At 34.3% G+C, this 23,600-nt stretch overlaps 1 protein-coding gene across 1 annotated transcript in view; it reads left to right on the plus strand.

Annotated features, from left to right (window-relative positions):
* The window catches only part of POLA1 (DNA polymerase alpha 1, catalytic subunit), a 345,771-nt gene that overhangs the window by 127,711 nt on the left and 194,460 nt on the right, over positions 1-23,600 (plus strand). The window contains exons 31-32 of the mRNA XM_007493400.3: positions 2,660-2,791; positions 7,712-7,886. Coding sequence (XP_007493462.1) covers positions 2,660-2,791; positions 7,712-7,886 — 307 coding nt within the window. The remainder of the gene's footprint in view (positions 1-2,659; positions 2,792-7,711; positions 7,887-23,600) is intronic.

Consider the following 23,600-nt stretch of genomic DNA (forward strand, 5'->3'; position numbering starts at 1 on the left):
CCCAGAGGCAAAAAACCCTTTAAAAGCTTAAGCCAAAAACCCTCTCAGTAAGCTCAGGCACGCCTTTATATTCCAGCAACTAAAAACCAGCCCACTCTACCAGCAACCAACCCCCAATGACCAACTCACACCCAGCAGCCAACTTCCCCCCAATGACCAACTCATGCCCAGCAGCCAACTTCCCCCCAACTGACAGCCTGCAACTGATTCTGGCTCAACAGGAGACTCCCCAGGTCCTACTTACTATCACTGTGAGCTGGTTAATCTCTACACATCCCTATGGTAAAGAGGACCTCTAGGTCCCCCGTTAAATTAAAGAAATTAAAGAATTCCTTTTTATAAAAATTAAAGAAATTAAAGAATTCCTTTTTATAATACTCTGACTACATATCCATGGAGGATTACCTTAATATTATAGATATGAAACCTGAGATATAGGAAGTCAGAGAGTTGTTCAAGGTCACTTAGATGGTTAGAACCTAAATATTCTAATTTCTAGGTTCACACTCTTTCTGAGACCTGAAGGTTAATTCTTCCTTCACATATTTTAAAAAATGAAAACACTTATTTCCAAACTATTGCATAGGATAAAAGAAAGCTGAGGAATTATTTCTTCCTATTATGTTTTTATAAAATTCCTATGAAAGATATAAATTTCCCTAGTCTACGTCTTTTTACTCCTTTAACTTGAGGTCAAGTCATTTTATATTTCTAACAAGACCATTCATTGATTCATTATTTAACAAATGTTCATTAACTGTTGTATTCTATATTAAAAAAGTACTTTGATGTAGGTGCTAGGAAGTATATAAACATAAAATTTGGTCTCTTCATGAGAGCACAGAAGCAAGATGAGACAAGTAGACAGATAATTATAATTTAAATAGAATATAAGTACTTAACAGAGTAACTGCAAAATGTGAAGTCATGAAAGGAAGTCATCCTTTCTGCCCAAGGGGTGGTATGTAGCTTTAGTAAAGAAAGCCATTATGGAGGAGATGACATTAAAGAATGAGTAGAATCTCATTATGTTGTAAGTAGTGCAAAGAAAGGCAGTCTCCCTTGCTAATGATGGATGCTTCTCAGATAGCTAACCATGATCCTCTTCTCTTTTACTTCTGTATTATCTCATTTGGTAAGTCATGAACTCCTGTAGGTTCATCATTTTTATGCAGGTGATTCTCAGATTTATTATCTAGCCCTCACCTATTTCCTGATCTTCAACTTTGCATCTTTACTTTCTTAAGATGTTTTCAACTGGATATCCTGTTGACATCTCAAATTCATCACTTCCAAAACAGATCATCCTCCTTCTCCATCAAACTTCCTGTCTTCCGCAGTAGTCCGTTACTGTTTTTTAAGTCCTCCTCTCAGTCACCCAGACTTAATGCCTTAATGTCATCCTGAATTCTTCAAACTCACTTATCCTACATTTCCAATCTGTGGCTAAGTCTTGTTTCTACCTTCACAGCATCCCTTGTATACAATGCCTTACTATTCCTTGCACTCATCTCTTTACCTCCTAAATCTCTTTTTCATTGGCTTTACCCGTAATGCTCTCTTTCGCTCTCCTCCATCTGATTTCCTTGTCTTCTGTCAAGACTCATTTCAAATCACACTTTTGACAAGAGACCTTGATTAGAACAAGAACTGGAAAAATAGAGGTGGGAGAATGTTAGCCATAAGGGTTGTCATGAGAATCAGAAGAATGATCCAACTCAGTTTCCAACGAATACTAATGCTGGGCAAGGGCCAAGCATTTAGGACCTTAATAACTTCCACCTATTCCTCCTCTAGAGTGGCTAGGGGAGGGTTAAGGATGGGTAACAACATAGCCTTGATGAGAATGGGTCCTTCCTGTCACAGAACATGTATAATCATAAGGAGTAACACAAGTCTAAATTTTGGATCCTGAAGCAAAAAATTTTTCAATGTGCCCCCATACTTCCTCCCAGAATTTTGCATATAGTAGATGGTTAATAATGTTTACTGACTATGTGATTGCTGTAGTTTTTGGACCTGACATGGGCATTATGGAATGTGAAAGGACCTTGACAGAATTTCTTGTTTCTTGTTTCTTTTATTTCTCTTGCATGGCACAACATATAGCATGTGATAGGACCTTAATAAAAATTTGATGATTGATGATTATTTTGTGGGGTTTTAAAAGTTTAAGTTTAGAGGCTATGAGAGATAAGAGATGGTGAGCGGTTGGAAGATAGGGGACAACTATATCCCAAGTTGCTTCGCTTGTCCTAGTAATCATTAACGACTAACTTCATTGATGCTGTTAATTTAGCAAACGATAATTGCAGAAAGTTATTTGATAATTTAAAGGCTTTGTAATTTATTTTTTTAGTTCCTAGTTTATTTAGATTTGTATTGTTTTCAATTATATTGTCTTATAAATGAATGTATTTCCTTTCTATTGGATTGACTTGTTAATTAGATCAAAGAAAAGACATGAAAATATAATTAGGTATGCAAAGACATGAGTGTATGATAATTAGGGATGCTATGACAGTTTCTCAGTTGATATATACTTAGTGTTAATTATTACATTGGTCAAGTTTTTCCCCTATATACATATGTGTGGGTATCTATGTCTGTGAGAATTTCTTTTATTGAGAATTGAGAATATTTCTTTCTTTTTTTTTAGGCTTTGACAAAGGACCCACAGGATTACCCTGACAAAAAAAGTCTACCGCATGTCCATGTTGCTATTTGGATAAACTCTCATGGAGGCAAAAAAGTCAAAGCTGGAGATACTGTGTCATATGTTGTCTGTCAGGTAAAATTATTTTAATTAATGAGGCTTTCCCTAGGAACCTATTGATGAAGCATCAGGATGCAATGATAACCTATAATACTAATATTAATATCTTACTAATATGTTGAATTGTAATGAGAGAGTCTGATCTATTCTGGTTAATTGAATTTATAGCATTTTATAAATAACTTTATTCAGTGTAATATGTTTCATTTTTTCATGATAATGTTCTGAGCAGGATTCTCTGGTTTGCTGTCATAATTTTAGTATGACAGGTATAAGCCTGTTGGCTGTTAGTTGTGCATTGTACAACAATTCTGGGCTTGGCATCAGGAAAGTCAGAGTTTAAATTCAACTTCATACCCTTGTGTGACCCAAGGCAAGTCACTTAATCTCTCTTTGCCTTAGTTTTCTCAAATAGGAGATCATTATAGTATCTGCCTCCCAGGGTTGTTTTGAGGATCAAATGAAGTTGTATTTGTAGAAATTACTTAGCATAGTGCCTGGCACTTAGTAGGCACGATATAAATGCTTTTTCTCTTCCCCTTCCCTAATCCCATAAGAAATGCACCTGTTGCAACCTGGTAAGGAACATTATTTTTTTCTTAAATTAAAGTTAAAAGAAAATTAAAATTCAAAATCATTAAAATAAATAAATCTTTTCCCATTTCATTTACATAATTGTCAGTTGTGTTAATGAAAAAACATTGACAAACACCTGGTTTAAAGGCATAGAAAAATGTTGAAATGCAAGTAAGGCTATGTAGACATTGGCTGGTTGAAATATAAACATTGTCCTACATGTTTATCAAGAAAGGCTGACATCTTAATCAAGTTCTTTGGAAAGGATCACAGTTCTGCCTTTGGAAAGTTTTGGAAAAGAAGGCAGACAGTAGGGCTTTAAAAGAATTGTCCCTTTTTTGTCAACAAAGTAACAAGGTATTGTCTCCATTGCATTAATGTTTCTAGCTCTATGGAAGGCCTAGATTAAAGGACTACTCTTTTACTTAAAACAAAACAAACATAATACAGATGCTAGGTGATTTTATTTAGAAGTGAACAATGGAAGCATATGACTCCGAAAGAGGAAAAAAATTGATGCTAGTGGTATTCAGCATCATTTCCTTTATCCACATCTGAAAATTTTATTGGAAGGCCTGTTTGATAGTTGTCATGAGGAAAAATTGTTTTAAATAATATTTATTATAACAAAATAATAATATATCATTTGAGAATGAGATTTGGTTTAATAGATAAAATCTGATATTCTTTATATTTTAAAGCTTTTTTAAAAATTTAAACATATTCTACCCATACCCCCTACATACTGTAGTTAATGTACATAACAAATGACTTAAGTACATGGACATGAATCAACACTTGACTCTGTCTCCCTCCTAGTGTTACTCTTGATTAAGAACTGTTACACTGAGCCAATTCCTGCAGGAAAATGTTTCCATAAATGTCTGACTAACTCAGGCCCTTAATGTGCTTTGCATATTTGCACTGACAAGTCTCATCTCAGAAAACAATTTTCATATTATGCAAATAAAGATTTTGGTAAATAGGATAGGGCTTTTTTTTTTCCATTTATGTCTTCACATACATGGAACAGCTATTAGATGATTAATGACAAGGGCAGATGGTAACATCAGACTGAAGAATTATGTAGATATGATAAAAATAGTGGCTAATAATGAAACTAAATCACATTGTTTGTTTTTTGGGTGAACTGGAAATAGGGATGTTCACTGATTTTTTTTTTCCCAATGACTCTTAAAACACTTTACACTCATAAAGTCATTTCCTTTCATTAGTATCTGAATATTTATCTTAAAGATTTATTTCATTTCTTATATAACTGGATGTTTTCATTGTTAAATAGTCCAATAAATTAAATTAAACTCACTTTAAAAAAATTTTTCAGCTATCTTCTGAGTTAGGCAAAATTTGAAATTTTTAGTAAAATAAGCTATCTTTGGTCATTGAATGAAGAGTTGATGCAGCTTAAGTACACCATAAGCACAAAAGATATTTTTGTTAGATATTTTGTCTGTGTGTGTACATGTGATATCCATGATACTTTATTCTTCCTATGTGTCTGTCATCTTACTGAAGTGGACACTGTCTCCAATTCTGTACGTCACAATTCATCCATACCTTCCATGAGAGAGACATTGGTGTCTATATGTTAGATATTCTTGAAGAAATTACCTGTACTCCTAAGCATGTTTTGCAAATATAGAATGACCTCTTAGGTATCACTTTATGTCAGATCAGATACAGAATATAGCATTGTCTAAAGTCATATGAATTAGGAATTTCCAGCTTGTTATTTTTCATTTAATGATTGCATTTGGTTTTTCTTTTTTTGAAGTGAACCCTTTTTATTTTATTTATTTATTCATTTATTCATTCATTCATTTGTTTATTTATTTATTTTGAGCTCTTACCTTCCGTCTTGGAGTCAATACTGTGTATTGGCTCCAAGGCAGAAGAGTGGTAAGGGCTAGGCAATGGTGGTCAAGTGACTTGCCCAGGGTCACACAGCTAGGAAGTGGCTGAGGCCAGATTTGAACTTAGGACGTCCTGTCTCTAGGCCTGGCTCTCAATCCACTGAGCTACCCAGCTGCACCCCCCCCTCCCCCTTTTTATTCTTTTTTAGCAGGGGAGAGGAATTTATTTTTTTAGCAGCAAAAAAATCCTACCAGTTAGTTCATTCTAGAAATGGTCCTGTAGTTATTGTCCCTGGTGTGTCTGTGTTGTGTATATTCTGTAAATTGTACAAATGATCACACGAACACCTTGAAGAGCATGAAGAAAGGCTAAATATACCTCTTACTCAGTTCTCAAATATGTGTGGTGCCTATGCATGCATACCATAAAATATACCTCATGATCTAAGGATTATATTTTCAAAGACCTATTTGTGTTCCCAACTTGATAATACAATTTGATTTTGCTTTGCCCCAAAAAGGAATTAAGTTTGCTACTCTTTGTCTCTGGCCCCCAGATTCCTCATTACCTTGAGGATGCATAACAGAATGATATCTATTTTTCATGAGGACTAGCTGACTTCTGTGAAATGGTACATTAAATTCAGTGGTTAGCTGATCCATCTATCCACAGCTAGGTGATATAATGGACTAGCACAATGTGCAGAATTTTATATAGTTCTTAGTAGTTTGAAACTGCAAAAATTACCATCTGAATCAATTAGCATTTAGTATGATAAAGTTAAGAATATTAGAAGTATAGGAAAGCATTACAGAATCCTCTAAAGGGGTTTCTGCAATAAGAGTATGTTCTTAGGTTACAAATAAGCCAATCAAATTATACAGTTATATCAGTCAGGTTAGAGAATTAAAACCCCACAGACTTAACTGCCTGTGTGACACTGGGCAAGTCACTTGAGTGTCCCTGTACCTCAGTGACTTCATTTGTAAAATAATGAGGCTGGAGTAAATGGTCTCTGGAGTCCTCTCCAATTTTGCTTTGATGATTCTGTGATATATAAAACAGGATAAACTTTATATTGGGAGATGTTGGGGTAAGAGTCTTACCCTTATTAAGTGAGAGATGAATCTATGCATGAGTAAAAAATAATTTTAAGAAACATGTGAATACTTTATATTGGGGTCTATACTAAGTCATGCAATAGAAATTAGAATATATTTCATATGTTAAAGAGGACTTTAATGATCAAGTCCTCTGAACTGCTGAAATAGGAGTGATTCTGTGGCAGGGGTCCTTTTCTGTACTCTGCATTATAATAAAGATCATCCTTTGACTCTGAAATGTTTGCTAGTTTGCTAGACATTTCAGTCTCTTTAATCAGGTAGATATCAGTTCCAGAATAAACAACAAATGTTTTAATTTAGACCATTGCATAACTAGAGGAAGTGGGCCAAGCTTGTCAGAGTCTCCTGAAGAGGCAGCGGTGTGTAGAATTACGTTTGGAATTGGCTGGCCTCAGCACAGAGAAGGGGTTGATTGTTGCAAGAGAGAAAAGAATAGAAGGATTCACATTATAATCAGTTTTGCAGAACAGCTGGGTGCTGTGAATAGTCATAATTTAATTGTGTGGTTTGAATATTAAATTCTATTATGTTTCAGACAAGAGAAAGAGGTAGTGTGAGTTGTTGGATGTTGGTCCAGTGTGGTGATGACTTTTCATTTCATAGATGGCAAATCACAGAAGCCCTGTGTGAGCCAATTATATTTAATAAATTTTTATCTTCCTAGAGGAATTTGATGGAGATTAGGAAGGGTTGTCTTTTCTTAGCATTGCCTCTCTTGGGTCAACTTTTATTTTGCTGTTTTTTCATCCCTGCCCATTATCTCTTGTTTGAAACAGTTATCAGCTCGGTTTCATCGGTCTGCCATGCTTTTTTTTACTCATGTGTCTTTTACTTAGTGTGAAATACACAACTCCTTTTTTTAAAAATACTTGTTTTGCTCCCTAATCTTAAAGAATGTATTATGAGGCCATAATTTAAATCCCTGCTATATTTACAGTGATTCTATTAAGCTAATGAAAGGATTGCATGTATTCCTTTCATCATCATCATCCCTAAAAAGCATTTCTGATAAGACTAATGGTTATTATAGAGTGTTCTCACTTTGTTTCTCTGAAGTGGCAGATGGAACTATTTAATCTAGTGGGTGCAAGACATTGTTGGTTTCATGTGTCGCCCAAAAAATAGAACATGACACATGCTGGATTTACATTCTTGAACTCCAGATTGTATACTAGGAGATCAGCATTTAGTCGTCTTCATGCATTTGAGGTCACATGAAATGTATAATAATGTCTCCAATGGTTTAGTGTTTTTAAAAAATGCAAATATTGTTCATTTTTTCCCCTCTCACCTTGGCTTTTGATTCCTGTTTGAGTATTTTGCTTTCACAGTTTTATTCCTGGTATGTCCTTTTTTCTAGGATGGATCCAACCTAAGTGCCAGTCAAAGAGCCTATGCCCCTGAGCAATTAAAAAAACAGGACAACCTGGCCATAGATACTCAGTACTACCTGTCCCAGCAAGTCCACCCTGTTGTGGCTAGAATCTGTGAGCCAATTGATGGAATTGATGCTGCTCTTATTGCAACGTGGTTAGGTAAGCTCCCAACACTCAGTGAAGAACAGACAATTAACAGAGTAAGAAAAGTACAGTGCTCCGTTGAGTACTGTGATCCTCTAGATTTAAATTGAGAGATTACATGCCTTTTATTCCTATAAGAGAAAGAGACATAGCTATTCAGGCATCTTCACTTGGCTTTTAGGTTCATTATAGTTTTTATTATTAAAGTCTTACTTAGAATAAATAATAGCATACTAGTTTCATGTTGATTTATATGGAGAGAACACTTTCATATAAGGTGTGGGTGTATATATATATTTTACATTAAATTCTTCATTTTCCACTTAGTCACTTCAGTTTTGTTATATCTTAAATGAAGCTTATCTTCTCCCTGATCAACTCTTCTTGATTTTTGTTAGTGGTGCCATTATTCTACATTGTCAGGCTTAAAACCCTAGTTATCATTGATTTCTTGTTCAACCTTGTATCCTCTTTCCACCCTTCTCCAAATTCCAATTAGATGTCCAAATGTGGAAGTTCTTTATAATACCATTCTTTAAATTGTCGCTAGTCTAAAATCCTTAGTTTGAAATCTGGAGACCTCTGTAGCCTTATCTAAATTTGCCTTTCGAGTCTTCTCATTAGCTCTACTCACTTTTTCTTGAGCACACTTGGCATTTTGCCATTTCCATGCTTTTGTTCATGTTATTCTCCCTACCTATAATGCTTTCCTTAGTCTTTACCTAGTCAAATGCTCTTCCCCTTAAGTTCTCTCCCTATTTCCTGGAACCTTTCAGTTCAATGTGATTTCATATTTCAGCTTAATGGGATTTCTTCTTTGAACAGCAGTACTGTGTTTCACTGATATTCTTATATTTGCTAGTGTTAATTTTTAAACTTTTCATGTGATTGTGATTTGTCTCTCCAAAAAGATAACAGATCACATTTTACTCTTTATGCTCCCGATAACATAAGTATGGATAAACTGCTTAATAACTTTCTTGATTTGATTCTGTTTATTATATATAATATGTGATATATTTTCAGTCTTGTCACTAGTATTTGTTATATTGTCCATTTATTGTCTTCTCAGTTTGTTTTAATTGACCTAAAATAAAATAGAATTAAGAAGACGGGTATTTTTCAAAAGTAATCATATCAAATCCATAACATGCCAAGATTTGGATTGCTGTATATCTTCCCCATCCCCTCTCCCTCTTTGATTTCTGTGGATAAATGAAAATTAATGAGTTGATCTTAAAAATGGACCTCATTATTTATGGAAACACAAATATTAATTACATTGTTTCATTTGTGATAATTTTCCAACATCTTGTATCCTAAGAATTATTATTCTTTTTTGTTCTGTGAGGCAAGGATGGATTCTTTAGAATCAAAATGTGATCTTAGTTTTCCTTTGTAATCATTCTGTGGCTGAATTTTCTTAACCACTTGATCCACCACATATGGTTAAATTTAAAACAAAGCCAATTTAAAGAAATAAATGCAAGGGGGCAGCTAGGCTTAGAGTTGGGAGGACTTTGGTTCAAATCTGGCCTACAACTTCCTAGCTGTGTGACCCTGGGCACTTAACATCAGTTGCCTAGCTTTTTCCACTTCTTTGTCTTAAAATTGATATTAGGAAAAGTGGGGAAGGAAGAAAGAAAGCAGGCAGGCAAGAACAAAGAGGTCACTAGTCTCTGAGTAGCATACATCAGAAATCAATCTACACTTCACTTCCCTGAAGTAACAGTATTAGTGATAATGGGATGAGAGGACAATGACTAGGAAGTTGATAGTGTAGCCAACTAATGGTGAATAAACCCCTTCCTACCTACAGTGCTAGGGAGTTTAATGTGGTGGTAGCTTCTTATTCTGTGGTTTCCTTTTGGGTTAGAATCGCTGGAATAGCCCATTTATAAATATCTACATATAAATGGAAATTTATTGTAAGAACCTTTCTTGCTACCTGAAGAGTATTAAATGGTAATAAATGGATGAACAAAAAAGTTGGATTGGTCACATGGTAATCGCAAGGAGTAATTATTGGACGACTTGTGGTCTCCCTTGGTAGCCTTCTTTTCAATTTCCTTTATGTGTTTTCTTACCCCATTAGAAAGTAAGGAACTCTCTATTTGTATTTGTATTCCCACTGATTAACTCAGGGCCTGATACATTGTAAGTGCTAAATAAATTCTTGTTGACTTATCAGTAATCATCTCTTTGATCAAACCTTCCGCCTTCCAAGCCTTCATTTAGAGAACATCAATTACTATTCACTCATATACCTATTTTCTAATTTTTGTGTTTCTTTGGCATCCTTGCAGTGTTATGAAGAAGCATGTACTGCCTCTTCCCTCACCATCACCATGTTGAGTAGATAGCAAACTTATGGGAGAACATACAGTTTCATAGGTAGTGTAGATAATGATGGATTGTGAGCTTCATCATTGGAAGTAGGTCCCACATTGTGAGGACCACAAATCTATTTAAATATTTGAATTTGTAACTCAGTAATATTGTGGGCCTTATTTTTGTTGTTCAGTTATGTCCAATTTTTCCTGACCCTGTCTTGGGTTTTCTTGGCACAGATATGGGGGTCATTTGCCATTTCCTTCTCCAGTTCATTTTATGGATGAGGAAACTGAGGCAGACAGGGATAAGTTATTTGCACATGGTCACACAACTAGTAAATATCTGAGGCCATATTTGAACTCAGGATGAGTCTTTCTTACTCCCTCTATCCATTGCACCATCTAGCTTCCCCTTGTTACAGTGCATCTGCCCATAAATTATGGCTTTTGCTGGTAGCATCAGTTTACTACACTGGCCTGTGACTACCCAGCAGATGTTACCAGATAGGTTTTATAAGGTAAAATTATGCCTGGTAGGGACAAACAGAAAATATACACAGCTCCTTTTGATTATATTAAATTTTATCTCTTTCCTTACCATTAATCTCTTTTCCTTTGGTGAGTTACTCAGAATCATAGATTCACAGTTGTAAAAAGACTTTAGAAATCATCTAGTCCAATTTTTACCTGAATACTCTTGTGGATGTTTCCCTCAAACACTGCAAAGGTTTGGTGGGAAGTGCCTTCTCATATTTCTTTTTTGAAGCCAAGTTTCTTGTTTGTAATTCTGCAGGATTTGATTTGTGGTGAATATGCTTTTTGTTTACATTGTTAGCATCATTGTGTATATTTTTTCCTTAGCTCTGCTTTTTTTTTTTAAACCCTTACCTTCCGTCTTGGAGTCAATACTGTGTATTGGCTCCAAGGCAGAAGAGTGGTAAGGGCTAGGCAATGGGGGTCAAGTGACTTGCCCAGGGTCACACAGCTGGGAAGTGTCTGAGGTCAGATTTGAACCTAGGACCTCCCGTCTCTAGGACTGGCTCTCAATTCACTGAGCTACCCAGCTGCCCCCTAGCTCTGCTTTTTCTTAAGAATAATTTTGCTGCTTTTTTCTCATCATAGTCCTTCATTAACTTGAAGACAGCTCTAATATCCTCTGTTGATCTTAGTCTTCTTTGTAAACTAAGCATCCCCACTTTCTTTTGGGTTATGGTTTCAAGTCCTTTCATCATACTAGTAATCCTCTTCTATACAGTTTGTATTGACAAATATATTCTTCCTTAAATTGGTCACTCAGAACTGAGCACAATTTTCCAGCAGTCTGAAATATAGGGAGACTATCAACTTCCTTTTTTGTACCTTTTAAAAGAGCCCAGGATAGCAGTAGTTTTATGGTTTTGTTCATTCATCTTGTTACCACTCTGCTATTCAAGCAGTTTTTCATCCATTCAGTTATTATTATTAAGCTCATATCCCTTTATCTTGTCCAGAAGAAATATATGTGTGACTTTAAAAAAAAGTCCTTTCTCCCCTTGATTCTGTGTCTCTATCTTATCTGGACTAGAAATACCAGAACTACTCACAGAATCCGTCTCACTGCTGATGATTGCCATTCTGCTTCTTTCCTTAGCTGATTTACCCCTTCTTAGACAGCCTTTTTGACACCACTGACATCCCAACCCCAGCCCAATCCTGCTCCCAGGGGCTTACAGACTTAGAGTGGACACAGTGTCAGCTGTATTCCTAGTGCAAACCTAGCCTGCCCCAGGAGCAGGGAACATAGACATGCACTGTTACACCTGGCTGTTAAACATCTTACTGAAGTTTTGGTATGTTTTCTATGGCTTCCCCCTTATTCCTATCAGTTGAGCAGATTTTTTGAAAGATTCATGATTTCCTCAGCATAGGAAACTCTTGATATGGTAACTCTACCTTCCAATGCAGTTGCCAATCCTACATTTTAGGGAGATACAAAGAAGTTCTATGACAGCTTATAAATATAGAGTTTGGATTTGAACCTTGGTCTTCCTGTTCCAAGCACAGCATTCTCTTTTACCTCTACTTAGTTTGGTACAAGGCCCTGCCAAAAAGGAAATGAGGTGAGGCTGGCATGATATATGCCCATTGAAGCTCTCTTGGATCTTAGGCCACCCCTCCCTGCCTTTAAATGTCCTCATAGATCTTTATTTTAGTTACCAGTTCTAGAGTTTTGTTAGCAACCAAAGTCAAACTTCATCTCCATCAAGTCTGTCATTTCTACCATCTGGCCTCTTTTTTTTTCTCCTAAATTAGAAAACTTTAATTCATTTGTGTATCATTGTACTTTCTCCTCTGAGCACCCAGTTCATTCCTTTTTAGGATTATAGTTTTAAAGTTAGAAGAGATGTTGGAGACCAACTAATCTAATTCCCCCCTACAGATGAGAAAACTAGGGGAGAAGATCACTTAGTAAGTACCAGAGCTAGAAGTTGAACCTAAATCCTCCAGTTACAAATCCAACACTATTTCCATTTTTCCCCCATCTCCTTTCCTTATTGCCTCTGATATAAGTGGGAACATTTGGGGAGGAAAAAGAAAGATGTACCTTTTGATTTCTTTGCTTTCAACGCCACATCAGCTCACTTTGTAATCTGTAGACCCTCTTTAGGAATATTAGTTAGACTGTTTCCATTAGACAATGACATCTGTCAGTGGCAGTTTCAGGGTTAGTTGGGTATAGGGCAGTAATCTTCAGTCAGTAGAATCTATAATACATAATCCTTGCTTAGGAAGTTTGAATGAGGAATTACTTCAGGCCATTTACTAGCATTCCCACCTTTCCCTTACTAAGGAACATGCTCTGGTCAAAAAGGGATTTGAACATTCCTGTGATCCAATATCTCGCTTCCTATTGCTCCAAAATGAAAATGTAGCTACTCTTCACACTGAAGGTTGGGAAGCCTGGAATATGGGAGGTTTGCTGTCTTGAAAAAAGGTGGGGGAGGTAAGTGGTGGTGATAATGAGGAGAGTATTAGGTGAGTGAGTGGCTTCTAAGAGATGTAAGCTGTAGGCATAAAATTACTGTAATTTGTTTTTAAAATTCTAAATCTGTTTTCTTCTTTAAAAACTGCAGTTAGTGAGCTGACACTGTTAAATAAGTTGAAGTGTACAAATGTATACATAAAATACAAGCCCTCCGACTGCCTAATGACAGACATAAAATAATTCTCTTGCTTTTAATGTAGTTTATATCTTTGATTAATGAAGTGTATTACAGTGTAGGAACTTCAGTGAAGTTTGCTAGCTGTTACAAAGAAATCTAGAATAATGACAATTTCATTTAAGAAAATTAAGTTCACAATTTTTATTTTTGAGGCTTTTTTATGGAAATCAACTTTATTTCTCATCCATTCCCCCCCCCCCCCCCCCCCCATGGCTTTTTTCCTATTGTGTTCCTTTAAAAGATAACCAAGCTTCCAATGCTGAATTTATCCTGTGATTTCTCTTTACAAAAATTAATAAATTCTCTGGATATTTCTCCATAACAAGATGATATCTAACCACTAGACTATATCCTGCATTTCTTGCTATATGTTGATTAGAGGATGGCTATTTTAACAAAAAAAAATGTTAGAATTTACTGAATAAAAATATTATAGATACTCTAATGATGGCATAGGATATATATTGAACGATATAAGCTATAAAAATCATGTTTTAAATGCTTAATAAGTTTATGTTGGTTAAGTCTTCATCTCAGGTAAATGTTCTTTTGTTGTAGACCCTATGTTATATAATTGATATTGAATTTGTAAAGAACCACATTGTACTATGTTCCATTCCTGAAGAGAAAGAATAACTCTATAGGTGTCATCAGAACTGAAATTTGGTACCCATTTAGCTTTTGTTCTCCAAAATGTAGATTTCTTTCCTTCTTATTGTAATGTGAACTGTATGTATTTTAGGATGGATGAGACAGGATAAATTATTCACACAATAATCAAGCACCCAATAGAAAAGACCTATGTAAAAATCAGTTTACTTCAAGTCTGTGGTTTTTAAAATAATGAAAAACTCTTGGTTTTCATAATAACTGGACTTTAAATTTGTATAATCTCATTCTTACAATGATAATGAAGGTAGCATAACCCTCAAAGTATATTTTTCCAGGGTCATAGGGTCATAGATTGAGAGCTGTTTAGAGCTGTTGGTCCAGTTCCCACAATTACACATCAAGAAATTGAGGCCCAGAAATGAAGGGATTTATTTGCTCAAGATCACACAACTGAGTTTGTGAAGATAGAACTAGGTCATTGCTGGTGTAATGACCTAGAGTTAGATTTGGAGCCCAGAAGAGTTCAAATCCTGTATCAAGTCACTTACTAGCCATTTGTCTTCTCATTTTTCAGTTCCCATATCTATAAAATTAGGAGTATTAACAACTCCATTACAGGGTAATTCTGTAGATAACATGAGAGAAATGTAAGATAGGTGTTTGCAAACTTAAATGTTATATAAATTATAGCTATCAGTATTTTTAATTAGCATCAGAATTGTATCACGGAACTGCAGAACTTAACAAATAATCTTTGCAAGATACAAATTATGGATTTGTTTTCTGTCTTGCTGTATAATGCCTACCTTTTGGGGTGGGTGGTAGCTTGTAATTTAACTAGTGAATGACTCCACCAGTGTAAATCTTTGGCATTTTTTCTGAAACTTATGGTATTAGAGAGTTGCCTGACACTGTGTAAACCTGGGCAGGTCATTTTGTATAACAGATAGCAAACAACCACCACCACCACCACCACCCGCCATGTTTAAACTATTCTCAGAGATATAATGTGTTATGATAACTCAAGCATGGAAATGGTGATTCAGAAACTAGCCAGTAAACTTTAATGGGTTTTCAAAGAGCCTGTTTTAGAGGGAATAGCTCTACTTTAAAGTAATTTCTTAAAAACTTCTGTATTGTGGACCATATCAGCAGACTGATGAAACCTATGACAATGGTCAAAAGAATTTTGTATTACCTACATTCATAATTGAAGGAAATTATAATTTTCAGTTAGAGGTTAGTGAAAATAAAGATGTAATTTGTTTTCCTTTCAGTTTTATAGACATACTGACATCTGTCCCCAGACTTTTTGGTAGCTGTGGACCCCAGGCTAAAAATCCCTGCTTTAAAACAAAGGTCCTTAAACTCTTAAATACTGAAGGCCTCCAGTAGGCCTACATAATGCCTTTGGGTTTCATTGGCAAGTCTAATGAATGGCTGGGAGAGGGATTTTTAAGGTGAAAGAGAAAAAGGAGAGAAAAAGAAAAAGGAAATAATACCAAAAAAAGGGTAAAGGAGGAGGTATGATTCTATTCAGTTGTTTTCCAGATCAAGTCTGACCATTTCCCTCCCTTCCTCAACCAACTCCAATGACTCTCTATTGCCTTTAGGACCCAAATAAACTCCATTTTTTTTACTTTTTACGGTCAATATGGATTTACTATACTATATTCTAATCTTGTTATATACTATTCTTCTTCTTGTACTCTACAGACTTACCAGACTGGCCTTCCTTACACACAAATGTTCCATCTCTTCTCTATCTCTTTGTACCGTCTTCTCCCCATGCCTAAAATAAATTACCTCCTTGGTTCTGCTTCTTTGAAACCCTTGTTTCTGTAGAAACTTAGCTTAAATACAATTTTCAACATGAAAACCTTCCTGATCCCTTTAGCTCCTAGTGTCAATGCCCTCTTCTTTAACCCTTATGATTGATTAATTTTCACTGAAATTTTAGTAGTAAATTTAGACACTTTAGAAATGTGTCAATAGAATGAAAGCTAATGTGAAAGTTATTTCAAGTTGACCTTTATGTATATGGAAAACTGTATATGCTAACTTTAAAAGTAACATCTTCAATACATTTTACACCAAGTTAAATGTTGCAGTAAATTTAACTCCTTCATGATAGTTTATTTTCAGTGTTTGCTATCAGTCAACTCTATTTACATAATGATAAATATTATTCATTTTATGAAATAAGTTGTTTTTTTTTTTAAATGAAAAGATTCACAGAAAGACCTGTTTAGCTAACAAGTCCCTATATTTTTACTGTACAAATAACTGGTCAAAACATAGTTATTGCACAAGGATACAGAGATTCTATAACAGTATTTCACTTGGACTGAGTTTTCTCATTTGGGTGCTTTTTAGTATTTCTGTTTCTAAGTACAAAAAGAGGGAATCCATGAAAGTAAATCAATTAGTTTGACTATTTGTTAACAGTGAATTTACTAAAGGATAAAAAATAGGTGAATTGCTAAATTCAGGATCGTGAATTTGATTATCTGGGAGTTTTCTATTTATTCAAGTTTTCCATTTGGTCATTAACATGAATAATTTAGAATTGGTTCTACCATTATTGGTTGCACTTCCACTTATGGGTTTTTAGTAGGGGATAGAGACATTATTTTATAGGTAATCCGATTTATATATGTGGATATACATATACATTCATATATACATATATACAATTATACATATATCTGTATAGTTAATAACAGACAATAGTATTCACCTTGGGAGAATGCAGGTAAATGTACTTTTTAAAAAGCTAGTCTGAACAAATCAATAACCATCCAAACAGTTGAACAGCTAAGCTTATAGCTGGAAGGAAATAGTGAAAAAGATGATTCATCCAAAAAACACATTTGCTTTAGTTGGCCAGGATTATGGAGGTTTTGAATAAAGTAGTATTGCTAAAGTCATTCAAACATGTTTTATAAATATACATTTTAAAAGGAGGCATATATTATTCTTAAAAGTCATTTTAAATAATAAAAATAGGCATTTGTATATTTTCAGACTTGCAAAATATTTTATATACATTTTTATTTGCTTCTCATCACAAAGTTGTGAAGTATGTACTATATCTGGTATGGTCCTCATGTTCTAGATGATAATAATAATAGAAAAAAAGTAAATAGTTCCATTATGCCTATTTATTGTAAGATAAATCACGGATTTATATTTCAAGAAGTGACTACTTTTTCTTCAGGCAGAGAATGAATGTCTCTTAATTGGTTCTATGTGTTAGTAAACATGTAAGGTGGTCTGTCAAAAACATTCCCTTGTAAATAGAAGCTCTTTTCTCTAAGTACTGTATCATCTTTGTTCCTTAATCCCTATCATCCAGGGGAAGTGGTTTATGCAAGAAGTTTGCAATCTGGAATTTAGTTTTCTACCCATTAGCCCAGAACTAATTTGGTTACTGTTCGGTTCTGCTTTTTAAGTACAGTGGTCTCAATGTGTATCCCATTGTATTTCTTTGCTTTTTTGCGGCGTGAGGGGGGCAAGTCTGAAGCATGTAAGATGAATATGACAATAAAGATTCTGCTTTGGAGTATCAGGTCTGATAATTGTGTCAGCAATTTTTGAGTAATAAATAACCAATGTTTTATCTTCTGTTTTGAGCACGTGTTTTAAAATTAAAAAGCTCTACCCCTAGGTGGCAGCACCAGATACGTTTTTTTTCTTTGTTTCACTCTAGCCCAAAAGAATTATGGTATAAGCACAGAAACTTAGACATATGGAGAGTGCAAACTATAAGCAGTTTAAGAATACATTAGATAAAAGCATCTCTTGAAACAAAACTTTTGAATTTTACATCTATATACGCCAAACCATTCTTCCTTCCTTGACAGCATTTTTCCAGTTAACACATTTTAAAAATATCTTATTGTTTACTTTCTTATGAAGAAATATTTAAAATACTTGTCTGACATTTTCCTCCTAGAATTAAGAGCTGGCTCCCCAAATACATTCTGCTGAAATTTTTTTTGACATTGCCACTAACCTAGAATTGTCACTTTCTTGTAGGTTCATTCTCAGTTTTTTTTCTTGTCATGACAAAAAAAATCTTTGTATTTGATGCATATTAAGTATAACAATTTTTAAAGATCAATAATATGTCTCTATACAAAGAAGAACAGAAAAAGAGGATTGTATGTAAAACAACAAACCTTTATACCCTGGGTTTTTTAAAGATATATAATAAATTAAACATGGTAATTTCAATGCTGTCCTTGCCTGTTTCCCCTTGGAATTCATCATGGATTATGGTATGTGTATGTGTGTGTAGGTGTATGTTTGTTGCACACATGCATAGGTGTGCATGCTTTTTCTTTATGTTTCCATAATGACATTCTTATTATATTTTTACCCCCATTCCCTCTCTTTTTTTTTGCATCTTGATTACCCCTTCTTCTTAATTATCTTTACCACCTCTGACTCTCTAAATTTTTCCTTATAGCAGAGAAATAAAACAGTCATTCAAAACAGATCAACATATTGGCCATATCTGAAAATATCTGACTCATGGCAGAATTTTAGTCACTTTCTCTATGTCAGAAAGTAGATATTTTTCTTTTAGTTCTTTGGATTCATGGTTGTTCATTTCACTGGCCAGAGTTCTTAAGTCTTTCAACATTTTTCTTTATTATAGTGTTGTTTACAATGTATATTTTGTTCTCCTGGTTCTGTTTGCTTTGTTCCTCTTTAGTTCAAATACATCTCAAATTTCTTTTTTGTCATTTCTCATGAGGTTCTATCATTCGCACGAGGATATCATATTCTGTTACACCCATAACTTATCATAACTTACTCAATTCCCTATTATTTGATGGATACCACATTAGTTTCTGATTCCTTACTACAGCAAAAAATGCTGCTCTGAATGTTTTTGTACATTTTGGGTTGTTTGCCATCCTTTTTTAATCTCTTTCGGGTTGCCAGATTTTGTGCCCTTGGAAATTGTTTAATGATTTTTTGGGTATAATTCCAAGTTACTTTCCAGAATAAAGTTTTACTAGCAGGGTATTAGTTCTCCCATATTCAATTTCTTTTGTTTTACTTTTATAAAACAATCTTTGCAAATGGGATCACTATGAGTTGGAACCGAAATTGTTTTTTTGTTGTTGTTGTTGTTTTGGTTCATTTGTTTTTTAAAATCCTTCCCTTCCATCTTGGAATCAATATTATGTATTGATTCCAAGGCAGAAGAGTACTAAGGGCTAGGCAATGGGGGTTAAGTGACTTGCCCAGGGTCACACAGGTGGGAAGCAACTGAGGCCAGATTTGAACCTAGGACCTCCCATCTCTAGGCCTGGCTCTCAATCCACTGAACTACCCAGCCGCCCGCCGCCCCCCAAATTGTTTTAATTGACATTTTTCTTAGTGATTTTGAGCATTTGAGTTTCCTTGAAAACTGTTTATTCATATTCTTTAACCATTCTTCTTTAGAAAATGGCTCTTGTTCATCTATATTTGGTTTACTTACATGTGTTTTGGACTTTCATCAGACAAACTTGCTTCAAATACTTCCTCCCCCCCCCCCCCCCCCCCGGCTGTTTTCCTTATAATTTTAAGTGTTGTGATTTTTGTGGTATACAAGTTTTATCTTATCAAAATTGTCCATTTTATCTTCTGTCCATTGTTTTATCATGAATTCTTTCCCTTTCCTTGGTTACAAAATGTAACTAACTGCTCCTCTAATCTGTTTGTGATATGAACTTTTATGTCAAAATCCATCTCTTTAGGAGTATATTATAGTATATGGGATGAGATATTGGTCTGACTTGAAATTTCTGCCAGATAGTTTTCCAATTTACTCAACAGAATACTGAGACCGTATCCCAGTAGTTGGGGTTAGGGGGTTTATCCAAAACTATGTTGCTGCATTCATTTGCTTTTGGGACTTGTGTACCTAATTCCTTCTGTTTTTAACCAATTTTAAATAGATCTGATGAATACTGCTATATAGCTTGGATTCTGATACTACTAGTCTCCATTCTTCCCATATGTCCCTTTTCTATTATTAACCATGACTTTTTTTTCCCCCACTTTTGTTCCATCATATACATTGTTATTATTTTCCTTGATCTACCATGTAACACTGAGTGTTTGATTGGTTTAGTCCTGAACAAATACATTTAGATGATAATACCATTTTTATTAAATTGGACTGGCTAACTATGAGCAATTAAAATATTTCCAATTATTTAGATCTATCTGTATTTCCTTTTTTTTTGCCAATGCTTTATTTAAAAAAAATTTTTTTTTTGCCAATTACATATAGAAACAATTTTTGACAATTGTTATCTGACATTTTGCTATTCCAGTTACTCTCCCTCCTGTCTCCCCATCCCTGAGGTGGTAAATAGTCTGATACCAGTTATACCAGTGCTATCATGCAATACATATTTCCATATTGCTCATGACATGGAAGACAATATATATCACACATATAATAAAAAAGTTATTGAGGGAAATAAAAAGGCAGTAGAGCAATAAGGAATGGGCAATGGAGATAAGTGACGTATCCAGGGTCACACAGCTAGGAAGTATCTCTGGTCAGATTTGAACCATGATCTCCCATCTCTGGGCCTGGCTCATTGAGCCACCTAGCTGCTTCCTGTTATTCTCTAGTATCTTCTAGATCAGAGTTGATGAAATATTAGCATGCGTTCCAAGCTGGTGTGAGGTGGAGAAGGGTTGCCCTGTTCCCCCTCTTCCCAGCTTCAGAGGTTGCATTTTTTTTTTACATGCTCCGCCCTTCTGTCCAGCCACTTTCACTAGCTAGCAGTTTTACTCTCTGGGGTAATGCGAGGTGCTCACAGGAATCTAAGTTGTAGTTTGGGCATGCAAACTTGAAATCCAAAGGCAGTAATTTTGTTTATTCTTTACCTATGCTTATTCCCTCAATTTCTTTTTTCTTGTCTTATTGCTTTGGTAGTATTTCTATTACCATATCAAGTAATATTTATGATAATGGACATCATTGCTTTACCCCTGATCTTATTGGAAAAACCTCTAGGAATTTTGTCAGAAGCTTTTTTGTGCATTTTTTGATGTAATCGGTTAGTTTTTTTATTATTGTGATCTTTTATTGTTATACTTTTTCTTTTATTGAGCCCTCACTCATTCTTAGTTTAAATCCAACCTGGTCATCATGTATTATCTTTTAAGTGTTGATATAGTTTCTTTCATAGTCATTTTCATTCAATATTTTTGCTTTTTTGTGCATTTTTTTATGTAATCGGTTAGTTTTTTATTATTGTGATCTTTTATTATTATACTTTTTCTTTTATTGAGCCCTCACTCATTCTTGGTTTAAATCCAACCTGGTCATCATGTATTATCTTTTAAATGTTGATATAGTTTCTTTCATAGTCATTTTCATTCAATATTTTTGTTTTAATGTTCATTAGGAAACTTGGCCTATAGTTTTCTTTTTCTGTCTTATCTCCTAGATTTAGGTATCACAACTGCATTTATATTGAGGAAGGAATTTTGTAAGAATTATATTTTATAGATTATTTAATATTAGAATTGTTCTTTGTTATATATAATAGTAATTATTCTTTGAATGTTTGCTAGAATTTACTTCTAAATCTTTTGGGTTCTATCCTCTGCCCTCCTCTTCTGAAGCTCGTTGATAGGATTTTTTAATGTCTTCTTCTAAGAATGGCAATTAAAATTTTCTGTTTCCTTATTCCAGTAATCTTGATTTTGTGTTTTATATTGTAAATTCAATTATTTTTGTTCATATAAAATGAGCATTCACCATTTATTTTTGTTAGTATGTAATTGGGTAAAAAGAACTTTATAATATGTTGTGAATTCTCCTTTTTTATATTTGACATTGACATTTTTTAAAAGATTCTTTTACCCAGAGCACAAGTACAGTGGGCACTCAAAGACATGATCCCATTGCAGATTAGCATGGGAGCTCTGACCTGCTTCTTTTCCATCCTGGGCCCCAGGTCATCTCTATTTAGTCAGCTCAGTGCCCTCTGCTCTCAGGAGCTCTCCATATAGGTTCTAGATTTAGTAGTTTAGACACCTGATTTACTTTTAGCCCTAATGAAGTTCAAAATTCCTGAGCTGAAAGCCACCCTGGATTTTCTTCCATTAAAAAAAAAATCAGATTATCTATTAACAGATTACTAGTTTGTTTATTTTTCTTAATCTTTGACTTTTCAGAGTTTTTATTTGGTGGGTTTTGTTGTTACTTTAATTTGTTGCTTTTCTATTTTTGTTAGTTGCATTCCCAGTTAATGGATTAGTTTTTTAAATTGACTTGCATAATAATGTGATGATATACTCAGAAAAGTATATTTCAGCCTCTAAATAAATTTTAAATAATGAGGAAGATGAGTCAGTTTTGTTAGTGCCATATTAAGATAAAACTTGGCTATGTAAATGGAAGCCTTTAGGTAGAGTCAAAAAGAATGTATATGAGTAGTAATGCGGCATCTAGGTTTTCTTTACCAAAAGGGCATTTTGCCCCACTCCAGGTAGATTCAACTTGGTGTACTCAGATCAATTAAGTGAAAAATCGTATGGTCCAGGAAAAGAGTAATCCACATATTATTGATATAGCTTGCTGTTCTGTCTAGCTCATAGAATTATAAAGCCAGTGTAACAATTTTTTACTCTGTTTTTGACTAAAGTATTTATTTAAAAGGTTACCTATGATTAAACCCCACAATCATTACTAAAACAAAATGAATGTTGGGAACATATAGAATGGAAAAATATTAATACACAATTTTGACACAGATACTGTGATGAGTTTCCAATCAAAATTTGCTAGACGATATTTTAAAAATAAGAACATTATTCTTCTCTATCAAGAGAAAGTCTCCTCAAAGTCATTATTGTTCTCTGACTTTGCTTTACCCCTTACCCAACCTTGACCATTAATGTTTATTTTTGAGGTCAAATCTTAAAGTGTAATGTAAATGAGTTGTTATTCTGTTGGGGTATTCATTATGCTTGACAACAACTTTTAAGTATAAATGTACATTGAATCCTTTAGGACAGGAGTCCATAATAGTATAAAATCCTGGTGACGAAGTCATTTAAAAATGTATATATTGGTAACCTTTAGAGATATTTATATTTTAAGAAAATATGCCATCTCTTTTGAAAGTGTTGAGCATTGATTCATATCAAAGGACAGTAGCTTATGAAACTCCCTTATATACCTGTGTTATATCTCGTTTTAATACGTATATAGGCAGAATTAAATGGATAGGTTGCTTAGAGAGAGAGAGAGAGACAGAGAGAGAGAGAGAGAGAGTGTGTGTGTGTGTGTAACAACACCTAAGTATCTCCATTAATGTCCATGAAATAATATCCATACATTAATTGTGAACCTCTTGCTGGCTTAATGCATTTTCAGTTTACTTCTAGACAAGATAAATATAAATCTTTTTTCATTATTTTTCCCTCAGATCTGGAGTTAAGTTTTTCTTTGGATTGCTTTTATAATGTTTTATTATATTATATGTATATAATATATTATATTATTTATTATACTATTGAGTTCTTATACTTACATATGTTATTGGGTT

The sequence above is a fragment of the Monodelphis domestica genome, chromosome 4, assembly GCF_027887165.1.
Source record: "Monodelphis domestica isolate mMonDom1 chromosome 4, mMonDom1.pri, whole genome shotgun sequence".
Taxonomy (NCBI): domain Eukaryota; kingdom Metazoa; phylum Chordata; class Mammalia; order Didelphimorphia; family Didelphidae; genus Monodelphis; species Monodelphis domestica.